Source organism: Notothenia rossii (genome assembly GCF_949606895.1).
Source record: "Notothenia rossii genome assembly, chromosome: 10".
NCBI classification, from domain to species: domain Eukaryota; kingdom Metazoa; phylum Chordata; class Actinopteri; order Perciformes; family Nototheniidae; genus Notothenia; species Notothenia rossii.
The window spans coordinates 24,690,605-24,714,970 of NC_136908.1; the positions used below are offsets into that span (position 1 = coordinate 24,690,605).

Sequence of the window (24,366 nt, forward strand, 5' to 3'; positions counted from 1 at the left end):
ATTTAGTCTTAGTTATGTGTCAAATGTTTTTATAATCACATTAAGCAACCTGATCAATGTTTAGTTGACAGCACTGCATATTGATATACAGTAATGAGCGTTAGTGTTCAGAAGTTGGTGTTGTCATATAATTGTTCTGTCTTAGCAGAGATGGAATACTCGAGTCCTGGACTCGGGTGCCGATTTTCGGGACTCGTGACTCGACTCGGACTCACGCACTGTTTGACGCGACTCGGACTCGTGAATTCTCGTGCACGATGACTTGGACTCGGACTCGTGAATTCCCCCCCCCACGATGACTCGGACTCGACTTGTACATTGACTCGAGCAAATTTTCTCTGGAGTCTGATGTCCTCTGTCCTGGCATGTGCACCTGCGAGGCGAGTTCACGTACTGGGCCCCGCTATTCCAGTCTAAAGATGTCTAGAGACACACCCCGCATCGTCAGACCCAGCGTCATGGGCGGGCCCCATGGGGGCTGGCCCATCCAGGATTTGGGCCCGCTGTTTTAATCAGGGCTGAATACAACATTTTAATTGTTTTTTTAATTATGTTTATTGTTGTTATTTGCAGGGCTTTGTCCTAATATTTATTTTAGTTTTAAACTATGTTGAAAGATTGGTTTAATATCATTCTTTTATTTTGCTATGAAATTCTGAATGAAATTCTGAATGAAACTCTGAATGAAAGGCTGCGCGTGAGACTGGTTTTTCGCTGGGTTGAGTCATGTGGGTGTTTGACTGAGATGCGGCACAGCAGCCTGTCAGTTTACTCTTGCTAGGTTAGTTTGGCTATTATCATTTATATTTATCTGCAACACTGGATATCAGGAAGTGGTTCATGAAAGGAATATGGCAACTCAGTGCCAGATGCAGGCACATTAGAAGAAATCGGTTACGTTACCAACGAGCTAGCAAGCCAGCCAGGGACAAGGGAGGCTGGCAATCAATAATATTTTGAAGAGAAATTGACTCTCAAGCAGGGTCTCTCACAAACTGCTCTGTGCGCAAGCAGACCGCTGCACACACTCTCTGCCTCGCTCAATCTCTCTCTCTCTCCCTCCCTTTCTCTCCATCGCTCAACCTCTCCACCCTGTGTGTGCGCTCCTCAAGTTTGCCTGCGTGCTTGCCCGAGTTTGCACAGCATTACAAATGTGCCACAAAACCAACCAATGGATGTTGCCCATAATAACACCGTCAACAGCCTTATGGCAACCTAAAACCCCTCTCTTTCCGTAACAACAATTCACGAGCGCCTCCCTCACCCCCCCCCACCCCCTTGACTTGACTACAACACTGTGTCATAGCTTTCATTAAGAGAGAGATGTTGAGGCATGTTTGATGTCCTTCTGTGCAATTATCATTATCCAAACCTGGAGCATTTACAACAAAGAAAAGCAATAATATATCCACTGTTCTTCTCTTTCCCTGACTCTGCTCCTCACCTTGTCAGTGACGTCTTCATACTCCTTCTCCGTGCCCCTGGCCTGCTCCTGGAGCCCCTTGGCGCCCTCGGTGCTGCCCCCCGGTGTCTGCGGGGCGTCCTGCACCAGACCCTGGGCCAGGTCCCTGAGGTACACCACCTGAGGCTTCAGGGAGCGGAGACCCTCCTGCTGACTCCTCAGACGCTCCAGGCTCTTAGCACTGCACGCCTGGGGGGGAGAGAAGGAAACACAAAGCGCCAAAGCTTTTATTTATTTCTTCATAGAAACCATAGTAGTCATATTCTATTTGCCACTTTTGTATAATACATATTTATATTGAGAGGAGTGCACAATCACCGCTACCCTCAATATGTCATCACATACAACAATACATTTTATTATAATAACAAATTAATGCTATACTGTCAAAATAAGTAAATACATGTTGAAAAAAATCTACTTAAATAGATAATACATATTTATTAAAAAAACATATTTGAAATTAAGTAAATATTGTATTCTTATATTTATATGAAGTTTAGGGTAACCAGTCATCAAAAGCCATATCATGTTGTCTGTCCCATAGATGGGGTTATGAAGGGTCTTTAACTCAGTTAAGTGTTTACCCTTTGGTATAGAGTAAAAGAGACTTTTTAAAGAACAATAAAAGCAACATGAACACAGTCGTCTTTTTCTACCTGTGGACCCAGAGCCTCCTGGACTTCAATTTGGTGCTTGGCGGCCTCCAGCCTCCTCTCCGCTGCCTGCCTGCCCTCCTCAAACTCCTTCAGACGTCCAGCCAGCTCCTCCAGCTGGGAGGAGCGCTGATGGAGCCTCTCCCCCAGTCCGTCCACCCTGCGGTTCAGCTGGGCCTTCTCATCTCGTACCTGCAGAACACAAGTTCATCAGTTTAGCTGTGACTTTTAAAGACCACAAATAAAAACAAGCTAACATACACCCAAATTCCTCAAGCTTAATAATAAAAAACACACTTGAGAGTAGAAACCAACGTAGAAGTACGTACCTCTTCGTCCCCGATGCAGCATTGCTCCAGCAGCTGATCTGCTGCTGTGTTGAAGGCCTCGAGGAGGGGTTGTCGTCTTTCGATGTCCAGTGATAGACCTCGGCCCTTCTGCAGGGCTTTATCCAGCGCCGCAGGGTCCAGTGATGGCTGGATCTCAGCATCTTTCCCCTCACACTCCGCTAACCACGGTACCAGCTCGGCCTTGTGCTGTTGGTAGGTTTCTGCTTTGCCGAGTGTGGCTTTCAGTCTGCTCTCTCGATCCGCGATCTTCTGGTTCATCCCATCCCAGTCCTGTTTCAAGGAGGCCAGGCGAGACTGCAGGGCAGAGCGCTCCTCTCCGCCGGCGGGGAGAGAGGCGAGCAGCGACGCTCCCTCGGCCTGCAGAAGCTCGTAGGAGCCTCTCTGACTGGCGACCCCCCGCTGGAGGTCGTCAGTCTGAGCCAGCAGGGAGCGGATGGCCTGCGGCTGACAGGGCAGGGAGTCTGGGGAAGACGCTCTGGGATCCGACTGCTTGTCGAGCCACGAGCGCAGCTCCTCAAACATCTGCTGGAACTGCTGCGTGGACGACAGAGCGGCCTGGAGCTGAGACAGCCCGTCAGCTAGAGGAAAGAAAAACACAGGGATATACAAACATAAACACTGAGAAGCTCTTTCAAACTAAAAGAAAGACTTTTGTTGTATTTATTTTTGGTGGATTTGTCAGTTTCATTGAAATCAAAACACTATTCCTATTACAGCTGAAGGGATTACGTTTGGAAGAGAATATGGTTTGACCACATCAACTTGTCATCATCATAGTAGATCAGAGGTGCCCAGTACGTCGACCGCGGGGGCAATGCTGGTAGATCGCGAGTCATTCATAAAAAAAAAATCCAGCTCCGTTAAAATAGCCAAAACAGGTTTTGATCCCTCCTCCCTTGGCCTCCCTGCCACTTAATTCAGGAGTTGACTTGATTGACAGAAAAAGCGACCTATCGCTTTCCAGTCTGTTAACCCAGAATGCAAAGCGATACAAAATCAGTCAAGTGCCAGGAGAGACAAACAAGAGACAAACAACAAAATGAGTGCGGGACCGAGCAAAAAGCTAAAGACATACCACTTCCACACAGAATGGGAGGGAGAATCTTTTTTTGTGATGTCACATTCAAAGGTTATTTGCCTTATTTGTAAAGCAAGCGTCGCTCTGCCAAAGAAAGGTAACGTGGAGAGGCATTATCGGAGTGTTCACAAGGCATATGACAGCGACTTCCCTCCGAGTAGCGAGTTGAGAAAGAGAAAGGTCATGTATTATTGCTACACAAACATTATCTCGCAGTCTTAGTGTCGCCAACTCGTTTCTAACATGCAAACAAATGCGTCTATGGTCGGTGTATTTTCGACCTTTCCAATCCAGACGAGATCTCTCTCTCCCCCGTCTGTGTGCGAGGGGGGCGGGGCAGTTTACACACACGCGGCTGCTACATGCAGCAACACACGGAGGAGATGGCGGAGAGAAGCGCTCCAAGGTGCGGTTAAATGTTACCCGTCTTGAGGTGGACAATGCTCCTTGCCAAGAGTGTTTAACATGTAAGGGCGGTAACACGAGCAATTTGTCTAAACATTTAGCAAAAGTGCACCACATTCAGACGGAGGAATGCACCGGGTTCGATTGTCTTTCTAGTAGCGCTGCAGCCCCATCCACGAGTAACGTTTCCACCAGGTTTCCACGTCAGGTGTTATGTATGCGAGCAGCAACACACGGAGTTAACTCCATTATACAAATTAAAGGTAACTGAGTTATTAATTTTATTAAAGTTTCAGCTATTCTGTTTACAGTTCTGTCATCAGATTATTTAATACGATTTGTTAAAACATTGTTGTTTCTTTTGATGTGAAATATTATTTATTTTATTTAAATAAAAAGCAATGTTAATTTTGTTCAAAATGTGTTTAGTTAATCTAATAATATATGGATTTTTGAATCAAGTATTCATCTTTATTGTCTTCATTGTTAGTTTCCACATGCCTAAAACAACCTCAAACTAAATCTAAAAGTTGATGGCTAAATAAGAGCGCTTGGAAAATTGTGCAAGGCACACAGTAATAGTCCGAATAGTCCATTAATCGTTTCATTAATCGATAGATTAATCGATTATCAAATTAGTCGTTTGTTGCAGCCCTATTGTAGTTATCCCATGTAAAAATAAAACGTGTTATTCAGCAACCCTTGCAATTTGGGATTTTATTTTTGGTTGGTAGACCTCGGTGAGCTGGTCATTTCAAAAGTAGCTCACCAGCCAAAAAAGTGTGGGCACCCCTGTAGTAGATCATTACCTCTGTAGAGAAAATTACTACCTGCATATAAGTAAAGCATAAACATACCAGAACACTTTGCAGTCTTTAATTTTGAGAAATGTACGTACTTAGTACATGAATCAAAGGAGAACTATAACTGATCATCATGTCCAAAATTCTATAAAAAATTAATGATTTGGGTCTGTAATGACTGTTGACAGATTATCTGGTGGATAAAGGCAAATGTAATTTCCATTATCATAAGACTAATATATTGATTTAGATTGGATTTTGTTGTTTTTAGTAGTCACTAATGTGTGATTCATGTTTACAAATGTATTTAATTTCAGTTTTCAATATACAGTAGGACAATTTAATATTTACCCCGGTCATGACCATCTATAAGGAAAAAGGGACCATTGTGTCATTAAACTCACTAAAAGCACATATCAACCACATGAAGTCCACCAACCTGCGCGCTCCTCTAAACTCCTGAGCGGGGCGCTGACGCTCTGCAGACGTTTAATCAGCTCCTCCTTCAGGTACGGCTCGGCCACGATGCTGCTCAGCTCGCTGCAGAGCCTCTCCGCCTCGCCCAGCTCGCAGCGCCGCCTCTCCAGCTCAGAGCGGATCTCACCTGTCTCCTGTAGGCGGAGTTTTAGCGCCTCGGGCTGAGCGCTCAGCGAGGCCTGACCATCCAACCTCTCCCCCAGAGCAGAAACACTGGAGGAGAGCTCTCTGAGCAGGGCCTGGGCGGGGGAGGAGGGGGGTTAGGAAATAATGGCGTCATAGTGACAGTATAACATGAATCCATACTGTCAAGTCAATCTGGCTTACCTGGTACTGTTCGCTGGTTCCTTGTGCCTGGTCGATGTGGTTTGACCTCTGGGTCAGTCGGTTGGTAAGCTCCTCCCACTGCTGGGAGATGGAGCCCAGCTCAGACCGCACCTCCGCCAGGTCCTTGGGGTCCTGAGCAGAGTCCCCAGTCTGGGAAAGGATTCCCTCCGCAGACTGGGTCAGCTGCTCAAACTGCGGCCGCCTCGTGTCGAACTCACGCAGCATGAACTGGAAGATAAACGAGGAGAGATTCAAATAATAATTTGAATGAAATAAATATTTTAATCAAAAAGTACGTTTTTTGTTTGATAAATAAAAAATAGCATTTAGAGAAGCAGGGTTTTATTATTATTGTTTTTAATTTTAAGAAATTATTAAAATTAGGATTTGGATAAATCGAATACATTTTTTATATAAATGTAACAACTTGACTTTTTTTATACAATGCTAACTAAATATTAACACATAACTTGTAATTTAATGTACACATATGTCTTGAAAATGTATCAAATATTTTCATACTATCAGCCTGAGTTCATGATAAGTGCATTTGAATGTCAAAATAAGAGTATGAAGGAGTATATGTTGTATTAACAGCCAATGAAATTACCGGTACTAATACACATTAGCTTTTGTCATTATTCCGTTTTTTTTCTTGATGTATTTCTCCTTCTGCTGGATTTTGTGTATGGATTACCACATTGTGTGTGTGTTTGCGTACATATTAATGTTTTGTATCACTTGGTGTTATCCCTGTCTTCCATCACTAACCTGTGCTTGCTGCTTCTGTGTGTTCAGCATGTTGGGGTCGATGCTCAGGGGCCCCAGCACGCTCATCATCAGCTCCTTCTCCCTCAGCCAGGGGCCCAGCTGACTGGCCGCTGAGGCGAAGCTGCCCAGCCTATCAGCACACGTCTCCAGCTCCGTCTGTCTCTGCGCTGCCGTCTGATTGGCCATCTGCCAGCGCGAGTCTGGGAGAGTAGTCAATTGAGAGTGGGTTATGAAAAATGTTGCTGCACGTGTTTGTAATTTTTGGGGGTTATGAAAAATAAAGGGTAATATGAAATAATATCAATAATAGAGATGAAATCCAAAGTGAATCAATGTGTAGAAGAAAACTATTTAAATGATTTCACCCTTTGTCCCTCCTCCTAATTATTCTCTCCTTCTCCCACTATGACTCATTTTCTGGGCATCCATCAGTGTGTGTGTGTATTCAGTCCAAATGGCTATGAAAAGGCATTATCGAATCTGACATATAAAAGGCCCCCTTCTTGGATTTCACCTTAAATATTTCTGTCTTGGTTACATCATAGGAGGCTGGTAAAAATATCAGATATGCAAGACAAAAAATATCTTTGAAAAGAACACTTCCCACTCTGTCCCTGGATTATATCGATTCCTCGGTTCCTCGCCATGTCTCGAAAAAGTATTTCAAATTCAGAGGCTCCATACCACCTTCTTTTTAACGGTTTTCAAAACACACCACAGTAAGGATACCTAATCTTGTTTTCATCTTATCTCAGTTTTTAAACACATTTTCTTTTGCGCCTCAATTAAACTCCTTTTGTTTCCAGTGTTTTTTTACATGGTAGTTTATTTCATTGGCAGTGCAGTCATCCGTTGTTGGAAGGCTGCAGCCATTCCTGCGTGATGGCTTTCTTGCTAGGAGCCAAAAAATATTGAAAGACATATTCATCTTCTGCCAATATACCCTGGATTTTGCCCAGGTATAACCTAACAAAAGAACAATCAACCTTTATTTCAAATATTTTCATTACAAACTATTGCCAATAAGAAAATAAATTACATGCAAGACAGACATAACGTAACATAAGTTCACCGACTGTTTTCACTGATCATATTTCTCTAATTGGATGATTATTTAAATCCCTCAGGCCTTGTCCCTTCTCTGTATCTGGGTTTTTCTTCATAATGGCTACACAGGGTCTTTGACTTGTACTGCAAAGTATTCCTCAAAGCTGTCCCCCCCATCATTTGACTATAGTTTCTGCCTCCAGTTTCTGTAAAGTGGCTCCCGTCATCTTGTCAAACGCCCTCATGTATTTTTGTGTCATCTTTAGCACACACCTATCTCCTGCAGCTGCTGCCTCCAGGTGTCGGCCTCAGGAGAATCTGGATTGTCAGCGATCAGTTTCCTCAGCGAGCTCTTCAGCTCCTCCACCTTCCCAGAGTGCTCCGCCAGCTCTGAGAGCAGAGCCTGGAGGACGGGAAGAAGACCAGCAGTTAAATACTGCATCTATTTCATATGACTTCATAACTTAGATGAGGCAAAGAGAGTCCTGATGTGTGAGTTTAGCAGGAAAGACAATGTAATGTGTCCATGTCACTCTCCTGCAGATTTCATAAATGAAAATAGATTAAAAAAGCTACATTTTAAAATAATTTATTTGGTTACAAATAATTTCAATGTTTAAAGACTTTAAACAACAGGTAAAGATTGTAATATATCTTATTATGTTTTATTTATTTATTTTTGAAGACCCCAAAAAAATAAAAAAATAAAGACAGTTGCACTAATTAATAACATTAATATATTATAATATTGCAATCATCTATAATTGAATTATATACAATGAGTCCAAAATAGCTGAAGGACTAAAAAAAGTATACTCTTAGGAGTATATACCGTGATCTTATTACATGATTTTCATTGTTAGAGAAAAGCCCAATAGAGGGATCCGGTCCTACCTTGTTCTCCTGGGCCTGGGCGCGGACCACCTCCGGTTTGGAGGGGGAGGCGGTCTGTCCCTGTCTCAGGCTGCTCTCCCTGTCTGTCAGCCAGCTCTTCAGCTCCTCAGCGCCCTGCCCGGCCTTCTGCCTCAGCTCCAGAGACACTTCCTGTCTGCCCACGCGCTCCTTCAGATCCCCCCCCAGCGCCTCATACCGACCGTTCACATCAGACACGGCTACCTGGAGCTCCGTCAGGTCTGAGGGCACAGTGAGGGAAAGGAGGACATGGATTAGCATATTGCTATTGAGATTAGCAGAAACAAACACAAAAAGATAGGTAATGTAAGAAAAATAAAGTCAACACATATAGTAAGGTAGGGTAATAAGCATGGATGGATTGTGTGAGAATGGGCCCCTGGGCACAGAAATGCTGGAAGCCCCCAAACCCAGTCTACATGAACCAAGACCACCAAACACAAAGAGTCACAATTCGTGACTTGTTTTAGTCGCTTAACATCTATGTTAGGTTTCTATGTGGTAGTTTTATGTATATTTGTGGTATTTTATTGCATCTCCTTGAGGTTATTGTTTGGAGTTGTTTGAGTTTTCCATCTCTTTGATTGTCTTGTGCAATTTTTCAAAGTTTTGCATCTATGTGTAGTCGTCTTGTGTGTCTTTTTGTAGTTTTGAAACTTTGATGTTGTCTTAAATGTCTTTATAATCGTTATGTGTATGTATTTTGGGTGTCTTGTGTTGTTTTTTTAGACATATTTTGAGTGTCAGGACCCCTGGGAGTGTGACCTGTAGGACAATGCTAATTTGCTAATGCTAATAAGGTATACAGTTGAGCCATCGGACAGCTAGTACATGTAAACAGGGCAATATTTATTTTGCATTGGCCAAATGCCACAGACAGATATTTGCATGGACAGACAGCTGATGGAGACAGGACAGATGAAAAAGAAAACAGTAATCATTTAAGAGTCATCATATAAAGTGACCAGCGACATAACAGGAGCCAAACTCAAGGAAGCTTTTGTTGTACTCATTTTGAGGAGGAACTGAAAGAGAAAGAGAGCTAGAGGGAGATCTCACCTTTACAGGTGTGGATGCCATTGACACTGCTGGGCCCTGCCGAGCCATTGATGTGAGGAAGACCTGGGAGGGACACAGCGGACTGAGACAGTGCACTACAACACTTGTACAAGGTCATACAGAAAACAGGACCAAAAGCGGTGGAAACAGACGACAGAAGTGATGCAGTCATGTACGATACCAATACGCTTCAATTACATCGAAATGTAATGAGTGTATCAAATGTGTGAAATCTGCTTTGTTATCCAACTAACAAAGTTATTTGACTTTCTCAAAATGTCGCCTTTAACTTTTTAATTAATTACAGAGCACTAAAACAATTTTTGAGATTGGTGGCTTTGTTGCATTTGTCTGCACTTTACATTTAAAAAAAGAAATACATATTATGACCCCTGGAACCATCACAGATGAGCTGTACCAAAAAATGTGTTATTATAACAGAAGTAGTGATTCTAAATGCAAATTATAATATATTCTGTTTCGCTCTATTCTGCCTTCTTCCTGCTCCCTTGTGTTCATATTTTGTTTTTCAGTTCTGTTTTTCTCTCCGGTCAAATCATTTTATAAACCCCTTGGTGATTATTTTCCCTCCCATTATTTTTTACATCATCTTGTAAAAAAGCCCTTATTATAAATAAGTAATTTAAACTGAGAGTTGAGGGTTTTATATGTTTGACGTCTCTTACCAGTTTTGGTCTTAGGAGCGGTGATGTCGATGATGAGCGACTCCAGCTCAGAGCCCGTCTTGTTCAGATCCTGAACTCTTCCTCCCTGAGACTCCCAGTCATCCAGCAAGTCCTGGAGGCAAGATACAATTTGCTGAGTCATTGTGGCTTAAGAACACATGATATAGTCGGGATTCAAACGGCATGTAGATGTTTGACTTTTTTTTAACCAGTGGAAGGCATGGCTTTTGACTCATTTGTTATGAATGAATGATGAGACACACACACCTTGAGCTGCTGGACTCTCCTCTGCAAGCTCTCTGTGTTGAGGTTGGCCTCTTTGGCCGCCAGCTGGTCCTGCCCTGTCTGGAGCCACCTGAGGAGGGAGCCGGAGAGCCCGCGGAACTGCAGGAGCTGCTGCTCACAGGCCTGGAGGGCAGCAAATCTGTCGGAGGCAGACAGAGGAAGAGAGGAAATGTTATAGAAAAAGAAAGAAAGAGAAGGTAGGAGGCAGTGATAGAGAGGATGAGGAGGAGTTACATAAAGTGGGAATATAGATAAAATAAAATAATCCATCCTACACTTTAACGCAATGTAAACCTATGTCTGTTAAAGTTTTTTATTGTTACATTAGTGAATATATGTGTAATTTCAATGATACAATATCCTTAATGCAACAAACATTGTGGGGAAATTCCCATGGCACATCACTTAACTATTTCCTTCTAGGCACCCACCCTTCCTACAGTTATAACATAGTCACATCCTGGTTAAGTTGCTTTTTGTGAGTTGATATGAATGTAAACTGATTTTGTAAAATAGGCATATTATATGAAATTGTGTCTCTATATCTGCAAATATCTGATTGTCCAAATAATCAATACAATAGAGCAGCATTTGGTGAAAAGCATTTCTGATACTCAAAATGAAAATAATACACGTTTATTTATTGCATGTATGTTTGTTCTTGGAGAGGAATCCATCTGTTGCTGAGGTTTCTCCCATGTTTTCCCCTTTCAAAATATTTTGTGTTTACTTTTCTCTTCTCAATCAAATTGTCTGAGGTCAGATGGTTGTTTGACCTTCAGATTGTACAGCGCCTTGAGGCAATTTGAGCTAGAAAAATAATAAAACTGACAAAACTTGAAAGCTCACACTGGCCTTCCTTTTCTCAGCCTTGACCTCACTCTCTCAGCCTCTAGCTGTGGTTGCAAAGTGCTGGTGGCCCGTAGACAGAACAGACGTATCATTATCGTGCAGCTATTTTCTCCCCTCAGGATTCAGGGCTGGGGGTCATACGAGTAGGCCGTTTATGGGATGGACAATGAGCCGTGTCCACGCTGCTTATATTAGCTCCGGGGCTTCACACAGATACAGTAGAGACATGGACACGCTGCACTGTAAGCAACTGCAGTGCAGCAAGTTAAGAGTTTACAAGCTACATGTTATAAATGATAGATAAAATGTCACATTCTTGATATCTGTTCAGGATATATTTAAATATGTCCATTAACAGCTAATAATAGTTATATAATGAAATAAATCTGCACCAGACTGATGGTATTTATAATTTCCCAGCCCCCCTCCTGACAGGCTTCAAGTGGCTGAACCCACGTCACCCAGGGTAGGCATAGCAACTGGTTCACTGTGAAGGCTACAGCATTAGAAAACAAATGTTGTAAATGCCAGCGGCATGGTCTGTTCTCAGAGACACTCACAGGTATTTTTCATAAGTATCCTATCAAATCAAATCTTAATATTTAAGATTCGCTTCATCTGTTGCTGAAGTTATTTTTGGTTGTCAGTCAAACTGGAGCTCGTCATATTTTAACATCAAAAACTTCATAGCTGAATGATTTTGTGTTTGCTGCCCTCTTGTGTCATCTATGGCACATTGCAGAAATCATAAAATCACTCCCATTTGTATGTGCAACCTTCATAGTTATAATTATTTCCTACTAACACAACGTTAAGATCACATATTAATAATATTGATTTTAATGTAGGATTTTCTATAGAAAATGGCAACAAAAAGGACCAAACCTTCCTCTGCAAGGTAAGGGAAATGTAATACTTCACATGTATGGCTGAATGATTTGAAAAAGGCGGTTCTTACGTGTTATCTTGTAACATTTTTACCTTTGGTTGACATTGGCTTCCAGTTGGGTGAACTCATCTGACACTCCTTTGACATTATCCAATAAGCTTTGTGTGTTATTGAAAGGTTTTGATTGGCTGAGATCGGTGCCCAGGTTGCAGAAGGATTTCAGCTGACCGGCTTCCTGCTCCAGCTCAGACTTGACCTCCTGAGAAAAGACGGACAGCGTTGAATGCACCAGCAGTAGAACTTATCCACTTATCTCTCAGAGGCTCTGATGTGTCAGACAGTTGAAGTGATATAACTGCTGACCTCGATGGTCTGCCTGTAGTCGTCCACGCTGCGCTCAGGCTGCCCCCCCGGGCTCAGGGCCTTCAGTCGGCTCTGGGTGAAGATCTGGAGGTCGGCCCCCAGCCGCTCGTAGCTCTCCAGGCGGGGCAGCAGCCCTTTGAGCTGGGCCTCGCTCTCCGCCTGACTGCCCTGCGCTGCGGCGTAGCGCTGAGTCAGCTGGTCTAAAGAGCCCTGCAGGCCAGAGGCCGTGGAGGCGTCCGAGCTCTGCAGGAGTTTGGAGATGGAGTCTCGCGTTGCTTCCACGCTGCCCTGCCGGGACAGCAGTTCCTGGCGAAGTTTCTGGGTAAAGACGAGGAACAAATTCTATTAAGAATGCAATTTTCGTTTTTTAGAACAACAATTAACAATAGATCAAAAGCATTCAACAGATTACAGCCATTCAGTTGAGAACTGTTTTGATTTTCTGTAGATGTTTAACAGATTATCCATATAGTATTTGAAACCTTAGAGAATACTTTAGTTGAGCTGTACTCACTCAACCTGTGGTTAAACACAAGCAATGATCTCACAGTTACAGTTCGACATAGTCACTGTGTTACTATGGTAACGTACAGTGTTGAGAGCGACATTTTTCCAAAGTTCTTGACTATATTTTTAGCAGTGTAAATAAAAGATAAACTCCTCGTATGATTATTTTATATATGTTTTAACATAAATAAATATACATTAGCTTTCAATGATAAGGCAAAAAGGGACAACCCTTCAAACATCGTGAATCTTATTTCAATTGCATTATCCGTTAATACAATCAATAATAAAATGTCAGTTTATTTAAGAATGTATTGGATAATGACAAACAATCTTTTAAACATCTACAGACAAAGTTGAATTGATTCATCTCATCCAAAAATGTGTTAAAATGCTGAAAATCCAATAGAACTTAGGTGTCTCGCCAAACATTTTTGGTCTAGCCAAAAAAAGTGTTCCCGATGACTTGAGGGTAACTTGTACCTGGTTCTGGGTCAGGGCGTCCTGCAGGGCCTGAGTGGTGGGCTCCACAGGGCCCGGGGTCAGAGGCAGTTTGTCCAGCCAGCCCAGCAGAGCCGTCAGACCCTCCTGCACGCTGACAGACTGCGCCACCGCCGTCTGCAGCTGCTCCGCCCGCTCCGACACATCGGCAGAGAGCGAGCCAAACCTCTTCTCCAGGCCGTCTGGAGAGAAGGAGCGGCGAACATTAAACATGACCTTTCTCAACTATGTCATGGAAATTGGGGCTTTAATTAACGTTTTATCCCAAATAGTATACTGAAATAATGTTATGTTATTGAAAACAAAGTCTGGTGATTAGAATGAAATGTATTTTCTCTGCTGAGTATGTTATCGTCAATTGTAGAGTTATGAAGATCAGTAGATCAGTGATTCTCAAATGGGGGTACGCGTACCCCTAGGGGTACGTTGGGGTACTGCAGGGGGTACGTGAGGTACAAAAAAAAAGAAAAAGGTTAATTAAAAAAATACCATGCATGATTACAAAAATAATATTAGTACAATAAGTTAAATAGAAAACACAATTGTATTTAAAATATTCCTAGAACCACTAAGGGGGTCCTCATATAAACATGTTACATTTGTGTATTGTATTTATAGTTTTTAATAATTCATTTTCATTTTGTTCATTGGTTTGTTAAACATATTAATGAAAAAAATGGAAAAACTCCTTGGAAAAATATATTTTTTCATGCATAAAGATGAAAATATCCTTAGTTTGTTGTAATTCCTGCATTAAGGAGTTAATAAATCAAACACTGATGGAACATCACTATATTGTGATTATTTATATAGGCTTTTTCTGTCAAAAATATCTGGGATCGGTCAGGGGGTACTTTTCCGAGAAAATGTTTCAAAGGGGGTACATGACTGAAAAAAGTTTGAGAAGCACTGGTCTAGATGATGTTTCATGACCTGTGTTTTTCTGTGATGTAACCCTACAAGAGGCTCTGTCTGTGTCTCATTACCTACATGAATAAAAAGATGAAAAAAAAAAGATTGAATATTGTGTTTCGATGCATAGGTTGTCTATCTCATCATTTCTCCAGAACCAAAGCTGATTCTAAGTTGGGACTAAGGGTGCAACAACTAATCGACTTAATCGATTAAAATCGATTACCAAATTAGTTGCCAACTAATTCAGTCGTTGATTCGTTGGTGACGTCATCACGTGTGTTTTACGCGCCGTTAAACTCCAACGTTATTGGTCTTTTTATCGGTACTGGAGACATTAAAAAAATATAGGTCATGTATTATTGCTACATAAGCATTATATTGCAGTTTTAGTGTCGCCAACTCGTTTCTAATATGCAAAAAGACCAAAAAAATGCGTCTATGATGTATTTTCGATCTTTCCAATCCAGAAGAGAGATCTTTCTCTCTCCGTCTGTGTGCGAGGGGGCGAGGCAGTTTACACACACGCGGCTGCTACATGCAGCAACACACACACTGCGGAGATGGCGGAGAGAACGCGCTCCGAGGTGTGGTGAAACTTTACCCGTCTCGATGTGGACAATGCTCGTTGCCAAAAGCGCAATAAGAGTTTATCATGTAAGGGCGGTAACACGAGCAATTTGTCTAAACATTTAGCAAAAGTGCTCCACATTCAGACGGAGGAATGCACCGGGTTCGACTGTCTTTCTAGTAGCGCTGTAGCCCCATCCGTGAGTAACGTTTCCACGTCAGGTGTTATGTATGCTAGCAGCAACACACGGAGTTAACTCAATTATTCAAACATGGGTTAATGATTAGAGGTAACTGAGTTATTTAGTTTGTTAAAGTCTCAGCTATTCTGTTTACAGTTCTGTCATCACATTATTCAATATGATTTGTTAAAACACTGTTGTTTCTTTCTCTGTAAATATTATGTAGCCTATTTAATTTAAATAAAAAGCAATGTTAATTTTGTTCAAAATGTGTTTAGTTAATTTAATAATATATGTATTTTGAATCAAATATTCATCTTTATTGTCTTCATTGTTAGTTTCCACATGCCTAAAACAACCTCAAGCTAAATCTAAAAGTTGATGGCTAAATAAGAGCGTTTGTGCATGGCATAATAGTCAGAATAGTCGATTAATCGATAGATTAATCGATTATCAAATTAGTCGTTTGTTGCAGCCCTAGTTGTGACTTGGCTCAATAATGGTATTTTTACATGAATGTATTAAAACAGGGTAACTGAGTTTCTCACCTGCAGCACAGAGGATGTCCACAGCCTTCAGTGATGGAGACTCTTCAGCACTGGCCAGGTCTCTCCCGGCTCTCTTCACCTTCTCCAGCTGCACTGAGCGCTCAGCCAGCTCGTCCTGCAGCAGCTGAGGAAAGAGAGGGCACACTTGTTACTTTCATTAGTATTGGGGTTTCAGAGTCTTTGGGCCCTTTTTATAAATATCTTGATACAACTTGACAGTTCATTTTTTATATTTTTTTCAGTTTTGTTATATCAGGGCTATTATCTCTGTTGGGTTGTATTTGACAATCACATGTGAATGATATGTATAATTATCAAATGTGTAAGAGCTTTTGGATCATTGAAAGTGGTTAATATGAACCTGACTAGTATGTCAGGTTTTGGGCAGCGAGTTCTATGGGGTTTATTGGTTGGAAAAAAGAAATGTACTATACAAAATACAAACAAAAAGAAAAGAGTCCACTCATCATTTCCATTTTATAATTTTAACCTAGACATTGATTTAAAAAAAATGTCAGAACTCAACGTGATGTAGCGCCAAAAACAGATGACTCATTCATATTTTTCCGTAGTGTAAGTGCTCTTTTTCTGCGCGTCTTTGTTCTCGCTTTGTGACTTGTTTATGTGAAAGTTTATAATCCGTGCTTCACCTGCACTTGTCGTAGTGTGTCCTGCAAGTTCTTGGGGTCGGTGTCTCCGCTGGGCTTGGCTATGCTTTGGTGCTGTTCCTGAGTGCTGAGCCACGAGTGGAGGGACACCACCTCATCCTGGTACTGCTGGTACCTCTCCAGCAGGCCGGACAAACGACCGCCCAACTCTGTTGACTGAACACACCAAAAAACGTTTCAAAGTGTGTTCAAAGTCAAGAGAAAGGTGTGAGAAAGTCCTTATTTGAGCACCATTCATAAAAACTGCTAGCCTCCCTCACCTTTGTGTGTAGGCTGGTGTATCTGTGGTTAGCGTCCTGCAGCTTGTCAGTCACCAGCTGCTTGGTGCTGTCCAGAGCGGGGTCTGAACCCCCAACCTGCTCCAGAGCTCCTTGAACGGAGTCCAGAACCTTCTGACCCGAGATGGAGACGAAGCGCAGGTCCGCCTTGTGGCAGATTACATCCTCAGCAAGCTGGAAATACAGACACAGGTCAGATGGGGAAATGTGCAGGAGATCAATCAGGATAATGACATATTCATTAAAAAAAAATGGAAATGGAAAGCATAGTCATGACCAGCAGGTTGGTAGATCAGATGTTCTGGGAAAGGATAGAAGCTGTTACAAATGTAATATCAAGGGACTTTTAAAAGGAAATGATCCAGAAGTGCTTTAGTGGAGTTTCTCAGATGAGAATGTGTGATTACTGTAAATCACGGCGTGTCAGAGCGTATGGAAACTGAGCGAGGAAACTCACCCTTCCATGGATAATTAGAGGTAAAAAAAAGGGCAGTGTGTGTTTTCACTCAGCCGCACTCGGCTCACATACAGAGAGACATTTCTGTGCACATTTAGTTCAAAGCACCTGAAACCAGGCGCAGTCAATATAACATTAAGCAGAGCCACAAAGTCTGGACTTTCAGAGTCTCATCGCAACATGCCCGACCAATAGGAGGGGGAGTAAGAGCAGCAGCAGTCTGAACCTGCAGGTAAGAGACATGCACAATACAATGTACAATACTATTATTAGGGCTGTATTTATACTGCAACGGACAAGGCAATGCCAGATTGTGGCCGCCTTCTAATTTTTCTGCAAGATTTTAAACCAAAAAAATGTTAGTTCTTGATCGTCTCTTTTCCCAATCTCATAGCAAGGTTCACGCTATTCTAGCAGTGCTTTTCTTTCTTCAGGGGGTAAAACAAGGGTTATGTTCAAGCCAGATAAACATTTGATTTATTTTAAAAGAAAAAGGTGCATTTTGTCAGACATGGGTGAACAGCTCCCCCTTGTGGGTAATCTTCAGGATGTCAAACAGCAACTATACACTTGCACAGTTCTCTGAAGAGCTGAAATATAAAGAAAGATGAACTTATACAATGCATGGTTTATATTCCATTATATTATTATTGCATGTACCTTCCTGTGCTCCTCCAGCCTGCCCTTCAGTCCTTGTGCATCAGTTTCTCCTTCCCCCAGGGAATGCAGCTCCTGCTCATTCTGTTCCAGCCAGGTACCCAGACCTCCGTGTTCTTGGAGGAACTTCGTCAGCTCGTCCTTCAGAGACTCAGACTTCCTCAGGCGGTCCTAGAATAAATAGTTACAGCATTAGCGGTCAGTTAACCATTAGCAAATATTAATACAATTTTAGTGATGGGCAAGGTGCGGTTGAAACAGGAAATCCAAGATCAGGGGGCATAAGTTCAGTCCTGAGGCATCGCTGTGACTTTATGTGGAGTACCTGACAGCTCTGCAGCCTCTCTTGGTGCTGGGCCTGCAGCTGATCCAGGGCGGCCCGGAGAAGCTGCTTCTCCTCAGGAGGGACGGTGGAGTCCGGCTGGTCCAGAAGGGAGCGGGTGGACTGAGTGATCTGGAGCAGCTGAGCCTGTTGAGCCTGCAGCTGCTGCAGCTCATTCTGAGGGGGAGGTCAAAGGTCATTAGATGGTAATATGCAAGTTGAATGTGCTAAACACATGAACAGTAGAGATTCTAACCTGCAGCATCTCGGTGTGTGACATCACAGCGCCCTCTGGCTGTGAGAATGATGTGTCAGGCATGTCTCCAGATCCCTCTCCTCTCCCGCCTGGTTGGTTGAGAGAAGATAACTCCTTCAACAGAGAGTCTATCTGGCCCTGAGTCTCCTGGAGATCCTCCTCAGCCTTAGCCTGAGGGAGAGGAGAGGAAGGGAGGATGAGTACAAAATAAGTCAACAAAGTGCCTCATACAACAATACATTTGTTTTTTATAATTGGGCCGCTGTATAGCCTGGTATAGCTGGCAACCCAAGTACTGGGTCTCGGTCCTCATTCAGGGGATCGCAGTTTGGGGCTATTCAAAGATGTCATTCCCTCCGTCTACCCCCTTTCATCTCTGTCTCCTAAATCAAGGCACTGGTGGCCCGAAAACATATATTTAAAAAAAGAATAATACATACAAATTAAAATAAATGCATTATTTGGAATTTGTTTTTAAATGAAAAACTGAATCTGTGCACACTCAAGAGGGTCTTTGTGCACATCTAGTGTTGATGTTTAGTGTTGATGTTTGTTTTTACAGTTGTATAATAAAATATATAACTTACAATAATAGTTTTATCATGTATAATCTTTTTTTTTCAAATATCCACTACTGACACTACTCAATATGTTCCTGCGTTCCTGAAGAAGCACCTCCACTTGAGCTGAACAATTAATCAGAGTTTAAATGAAATCACAATATTGACTAGTGCAATATCCAAATATTTTCATATTGCTGAAATATTTGGTAAAGGCTAAATAATAGAGATGTTAAGATTCACCGATTCGCATCGGTGCACCGGCATAAACGTTCAAGATGCGAGTGCACCGGTTGAAAGAGTGCACATCGGCTACAGTTTGGGTTGAACTCGCGATGCATCGATTGCGTAGCGTCTTTGCATCGGTAAAAAAACGATTCATTCATATAAAATCCCCTTATCTTGTCAACGTTCAGCAGAGACGATCTTTGATATTTGCTTCGCCACTACGGAGAACGAGAGTCTCAGTTATCAACACACACGGAAGTTGAGGAGAAAGAGAAACACAGCGCAGCGAAAAATACCTACAAATCAAACGTTTGGCAACACTTCGGATTGTTCAAGAAAGACGGTGTAATAGTCATTTATGCTATATAGTTGACCGCAAGTCATGGAGAGTAATAAGGTATCCGTAGACCTTTGTATGAGGTATCTTTATTACTTAACAGGTCTACAGCCATGATACATAGATCCGTCCTAGATGCGGACTTGCATACACACAGTATCACTCCGCAGCCGCACCCCATCAGTAACGTCCTGATGGTATATGTGCGCGGCACTATTACTACAGACGGTCAACTTGAAAAATCACTCGCAAATTGTTAACGATGCCGAGCCGCTTTAAAGTACACAAGTAGTACGAGGAACTTAGCGACGCACATAAAGAGGCGACATGGGGTCTGCGGCTGAAAAGAGAAACCTGAAAGTGAGACATATGAGTTAAATCACTCAGTGAGGTGTTCTGTCAGAGAGAGGTGTTTAGCTTACAGCAGCCTGTGACGGCCAATAATAATTTAAATGTCTTCCTTACTGTAAGCAGTTATGAAATACCTGTTTGTGAAAGGTTATTTGTTTTCTTTATTGTTCAGATAGAAACCACTGCTTTCTGCTCACTGGTGAGTTAGCCTCTGAGTGTTAAGCACATCAGGCTGGCAGCTGTATGGGCATTGCTCTATGGTAGCTGTTATTTGCACATTGTTAATCATGAGCAATGCATCCTTACATTGTTTAACTGTGAGGTGTTATACAATCGTACTGTACTCTGGAGAGCTTTTAAAGGTAAAAAAAATAAACGGCATGATGGGATGTGCAGTACCAAATATGTAAAGCACTTTTTTGTTAATGTATGATTTGCTGCATATAAGGAATAAAACAAAAATCCTCTGTCGTACCATATTGAAGTATCATTATTTTTGCATCGTGTTGAATCGCATCGTATCGCCCCGAATCGCATAATGTTGAATCAAATCGTATCGAACTGTATCGCAACAGGGGTGAATCGTATCGTATCGCATCGCCTGGTGTTTCAAAGGTATCGTTAATGTATCGTATCGTGGCAACGTATCGAGATGCGCATCGCATCGGCCTCAATGATGGAGATGCACATCCCTACTAAATAAGTGTCATCAACTACACTTTCCTTTTGAAATTCTTGACTTAATCCTCTCAGTTTTTCCTGTGTGCACAAGACCATGCAATCGCCCATTTCAATCATTGAGGAAACTAAATATTTTTTCTGTGGACCTTTCCCAAGAACAAATATGAGACCACATTTCTGTGAAGATATTGGTAAGGCGAGCCCAATATTAAAAATAGTTTGTACTATGTAATATACTCATCTATAACCTCTCTTCTTCTTACCCTCTGTGTGTTCTGCTGAACCGTGGTGCTGATGGCTGTGTCCAGCTCTGACAGTGTGGTGTCTGCTGAATCTTTGAGGGTGCTGTACTGCTCCTTCAGTCTGGTTAGCGCCCCCTGGAGGTTTTTCCTCTCCTCTGGGCTCAGACTCTCTCCTCGGTCTGCCAGGAGCTCCTCCACAGAGCGGATAGCCTCGGCAACAGACTCCCCTTTGGCCTGGAGGTCCTTCTGTGATTCCTGGAGAAATGTTGATTCAGTCAAAGAAGAAATTATGTTCAATGAGCGAAAAACAAATGGTGCGTAGGATGTAAAGTGCCCTTTATATTTTAGATGTGACGACGAAGGTTTCTTACCTTTAGTTTTTTCTGCTTCTCTTTCAAGACCTTCACGTCACCTGACTCTGCTCCACCTTTCTGACCGACCAATAAGCTGGCAGCTCCGGCCAGCCACATGGTGAGGCCTTCTAGTTTCTGGGAGCATTCGGCCTTCTGCTGTTGAACCACCTGAGATTAAGAAATGTGAAAGAAAGGGGAAAAAAAGACCAAAGAAAGAAATTGTGAGAAAAACTGATAATGATATTATCCTAATATAGGCAATTAACCTGGATCATGTTTTGCATGTTTGATCCAACCACCAGTTTTTCACACTTTTGGCGAATTTGACCCCTAAGTAACACAATTCTTGTGTTGAGCACACTTTGCCAAGCCTTGAGCAGTTTGTGTCCAGAGATCACACACACACACACACACACACACACACACACACACACACACACACACACACACACACACACACACACACACACACACACACACACACACACACACACACACACACACACACACACACACACACACACACACACACACACACACACACACACACACACACACACACACACACACACACACACACAGGTCAAGCAACAACAAACAATACAGAGAGAAGAGACAAATATTTGTTTATTGGCTGTTTTTCCTCTTCCTCCTCTGTACTCAATGTGGAGACAAGAGGAAAAACATTGAAGCGCTGTAGCCTGCGAGGCTTTTCTGCTTTAAAATCTCTAGCCGTTACCGCCGTGACACAAACGATTTCCTTCAGTGGCAATCTGGAACAGCAAGGCAAACAGGTTAATAAAACACACGTTATAGAGACATGCAGAGGAGCATAAAAAGCTTGTTAATTAGGAGTGACGGTGATACTGTTCGTGTGAAGTGGCAAAGCTTTTGCAAACAGATCAGCAGTGGGTTGCTATAGAGATATGAATTGATGTGAGAACGTTTAAGGTGATATTTAATGGTACTAAAGTTAAATTGTGACCAAGATTAGCTTGTTTACATCAGCCTTCTAACGTTTCTAGTCTTAAATTAGTTTAATTCCATAGAACGTGCATTATATTTTGTGTGAGAAAGCATGGCAAAAGTTCATAGCATGACAAATAAAGCTGTGAAATATATTATAAAAGCAGGATTCTAAATGTATTAGTGAGAAAAATCTAAGAGTTTTAAACCAATGCGACTCAATCATCCTTTTCCAAACCTCTCTGTCCCTTGCACTCTGCCTCTCTCTGTCCTTCTCCTCTTCTTTGACTCTCTCCCTGCGCTGCCGCTCCTCCTCCCTCCCCCTCTGGGCGGAGAGGGCCTCTGCCCAGGCCTGAGCTTCTCCTGAGGCCAGGTGGAAGGCCCTCTGCAGCTGCTGCAGCTGACCCAGGAGCTGCCGGCTCTGCTCGGGGGCCAGGTCCTGGGCCCGCTCTGAGATGAACACCTGGATGTCAAAGGCAGTGCTGTTGACCTCACTGGAGCGAGCGGTCAGAGAGGCCTGGAGCTCCTTAAAGGAAAGAAACAAGAAAGAGAGAAATTCAGTACAAACATTTATTTCGGTTTTTTCGTACGCTGAGCTAGAAATCTTCCCTTCACTAGCACTTACATACACTAACTTTTCCAGTTTGTTCATAAAGGATTCAAAGCATGATTTATTTATTCACTTATTTCTAAAAACTTAGCAGAATTTGATTTGTTTCATGGCTATTTATTGATATATGGAGGTATAAAAGGAGATATCGAAAATGTACTCTTTGAAAACCTTTGATTTAATACGTTAACAAAAACAAACAATATGATTTTGAGCCTTGCTTTGTCCAATGTTCTGAATTCTCTTCGGCAATGTATGGAAATTAGCACACATCTAACAAGAGAATGCCTCATTTGCATAATCAACCATAATATTTCAGAAAACTTGTAGTTAAAAAAAAACTCTATTAAGGTAAGTAATCAACTTAGGAAGTTACAGGACGATAGCTTTTAGTTTACTTTATTGACCTGTCATAGTGTCACCTCAAACCTCAAACTGCTTTTAATTTAATGGAATGTAGTCTAATTAGCATTAAGGAATAGTTTTGCAACACTGACTTAGCATTTCAAGTGTAAAGAAAAACCGTTTGGGTCATAATCTAATTTAAAAAGGAAGAATAAACATTTACTTCGGATCGGACAGAACTTGCCTTGCAGAGATTCAGCTGCTGTGTTAGCTGATCACTATGATCTTCTTTCTCTGCCGTCTCCATTTTGTCCATCCCCGCCATTCCACCACTCATCTGAGCCTCTGTCTCCCTCAACCAAGAGAGCAGATTCTCCACTCGTCCACCCAGGGACTTCTGCTCAGCTGTTACTGCCTCCTGAGAAACGTCACGGTGAATCAAATCAGACATCTTCACTTAAGAAATTAAGTTCTTCTAGAACCAAAAACGATAATCCTTCGCAAAAACCTATGCCTATTACTTAAGAATAATGTTTTCAAGTAACCTTAACAACAAATAAGCACCTAATCTGGTTTAGTCAAGACTGATATTTTTACCTTATATGAGTTTCTATGGTCTCGTAGACTTTGCAGAATGCCCTCAGAAAGTGCCCTGGCAGCCTCATACCCACGGGCCAGGCTCCGCCCATCCTTCTCCAAAGCCAATAGGAGCTGCGGAGGAACGTCTTTAGGTCGGGGCTTCAACAGTTCTTCAGCAGCCTCCACCTGTTTGGTGACTGCAGGCTCCAAGTCACGCAACTCAAGGTCCAGAGTCTGAGAGACAGATTAGGAAAAGAAAACAAAAGTTTTCTTGATGCCGTTTGCTAAGAGGCTTTAATCCTTCAATCCACATTTTGTCAAGGAACAAAGTACACAACTGAAACTGCAAAATAATTAAAGTGTCAAAAATGTACGATTATGTTGATTGGCATCACATTAATATGACAGGACTTCTTTATCAGGTAAGTATGCTCATTGTTTTACCTCAGTCTGTGTGATGATGTCGTCCAAGGCGATAAGGCTGCGGCCAACAGACTGCTGCTGCTGCTGTTTGAGTCGGACCTCGATGTGTCTTACCATGGACACCAGGGCTACAATTTGCTGGTCATGCTCCAAGCACTCTTGCCGCATCAATGATGACTGTGGAAAAGGAAAAACATACAATAAAACACAATTAAATGTGTATACATTTAAGCAGCAGAAAGTTCCCTCTACAGTAATCCATATCGTTTACAAATCATTAGCTTCTTCCAGTGTTTGGATCCTTTAACTTTACGTTCAAGGATGTTTAGTTTCCACCTGATCCAAGAGGCTTTTTAAGGAGTTTGTTTCACTTAAGTAGTAAGATAATGTTCTCAACACATAAAGGAAGTC

The 24,366-nt window shown here is 42.2% G+C and overlaps 1 protein-coding gene across 1 annotated transcript in view; it reads right to left on the reverse strand.

Annotated features, from left to right (window-relative positions):
• macf1a (microtubule actin crosslinking factor 1a) overlaps window positions 1–24,366 on the reverse strand; it is a gene marked incomplete at its 5' end in the record, with an annotated part of 277,749 nt that overhangs the window by 66,367 nt on the left and 187,016 nt on the right. The window contains 26 exon segments of the mRNA XM_079655334.1: window positions 1,445–1,651; window positions 2,122–2,310; window positions 2,448–3,046; window positions 5,194–5,470; window positions 5,559–5,786; window positions 6,330–6,529; window positions 7,650–7,779; window positions 8,271–8,509; window positions 9,348–9,410; window positions 10,034–10,145; window positions 10,301–10,457; window positions 12,152–12,318; window positions 12,423–12,740; window positions 13,413–13,612; window positions 15,643–15,766; window positions 16,293–16,466; window positions 16,571–16,762; window positions 17,706–17,873; window positions 18,028–18,201; window positions 18,281–18,451; window positions 20,701–20,934; window positions 21,051–21,200; window positions 22,237–22,524; window positions 23,198–23,371; window positions 23,551–23,766; window positions 23,977–24,132. Of these exon segments, the coding sequence (XP_079511460.1) occupies window positions 1,445–1,651; window positions 2,122–2,310; window positions 2,448–3,046; window positions 5,194–5,470; window positions 5,559–5,786; window positions 6,330–6,529; window positions 7,650–7,779; window positions 8,271–8,509; window positions 9,348–9,410; window positions 10,034–10,145; window positions 10,301–10,457; window positions 12,152–12,318; window positions 12,423–12,740; window positions 13,413–13,612; window positions 15,643–15,766; window positions 16,293–16,466; window positions 16,571–16,762; window positions 17,706–17,873; window positions 18,028–18,201; window positions 18,281–18,451; window positions 20,701–20,934; window positions 21,051–21,200; window positions 22,237–22,524; window positions 23,198–23,371; window positions 23,551–23,766; window positions 23,977–24,132 (5,307 nt within the window).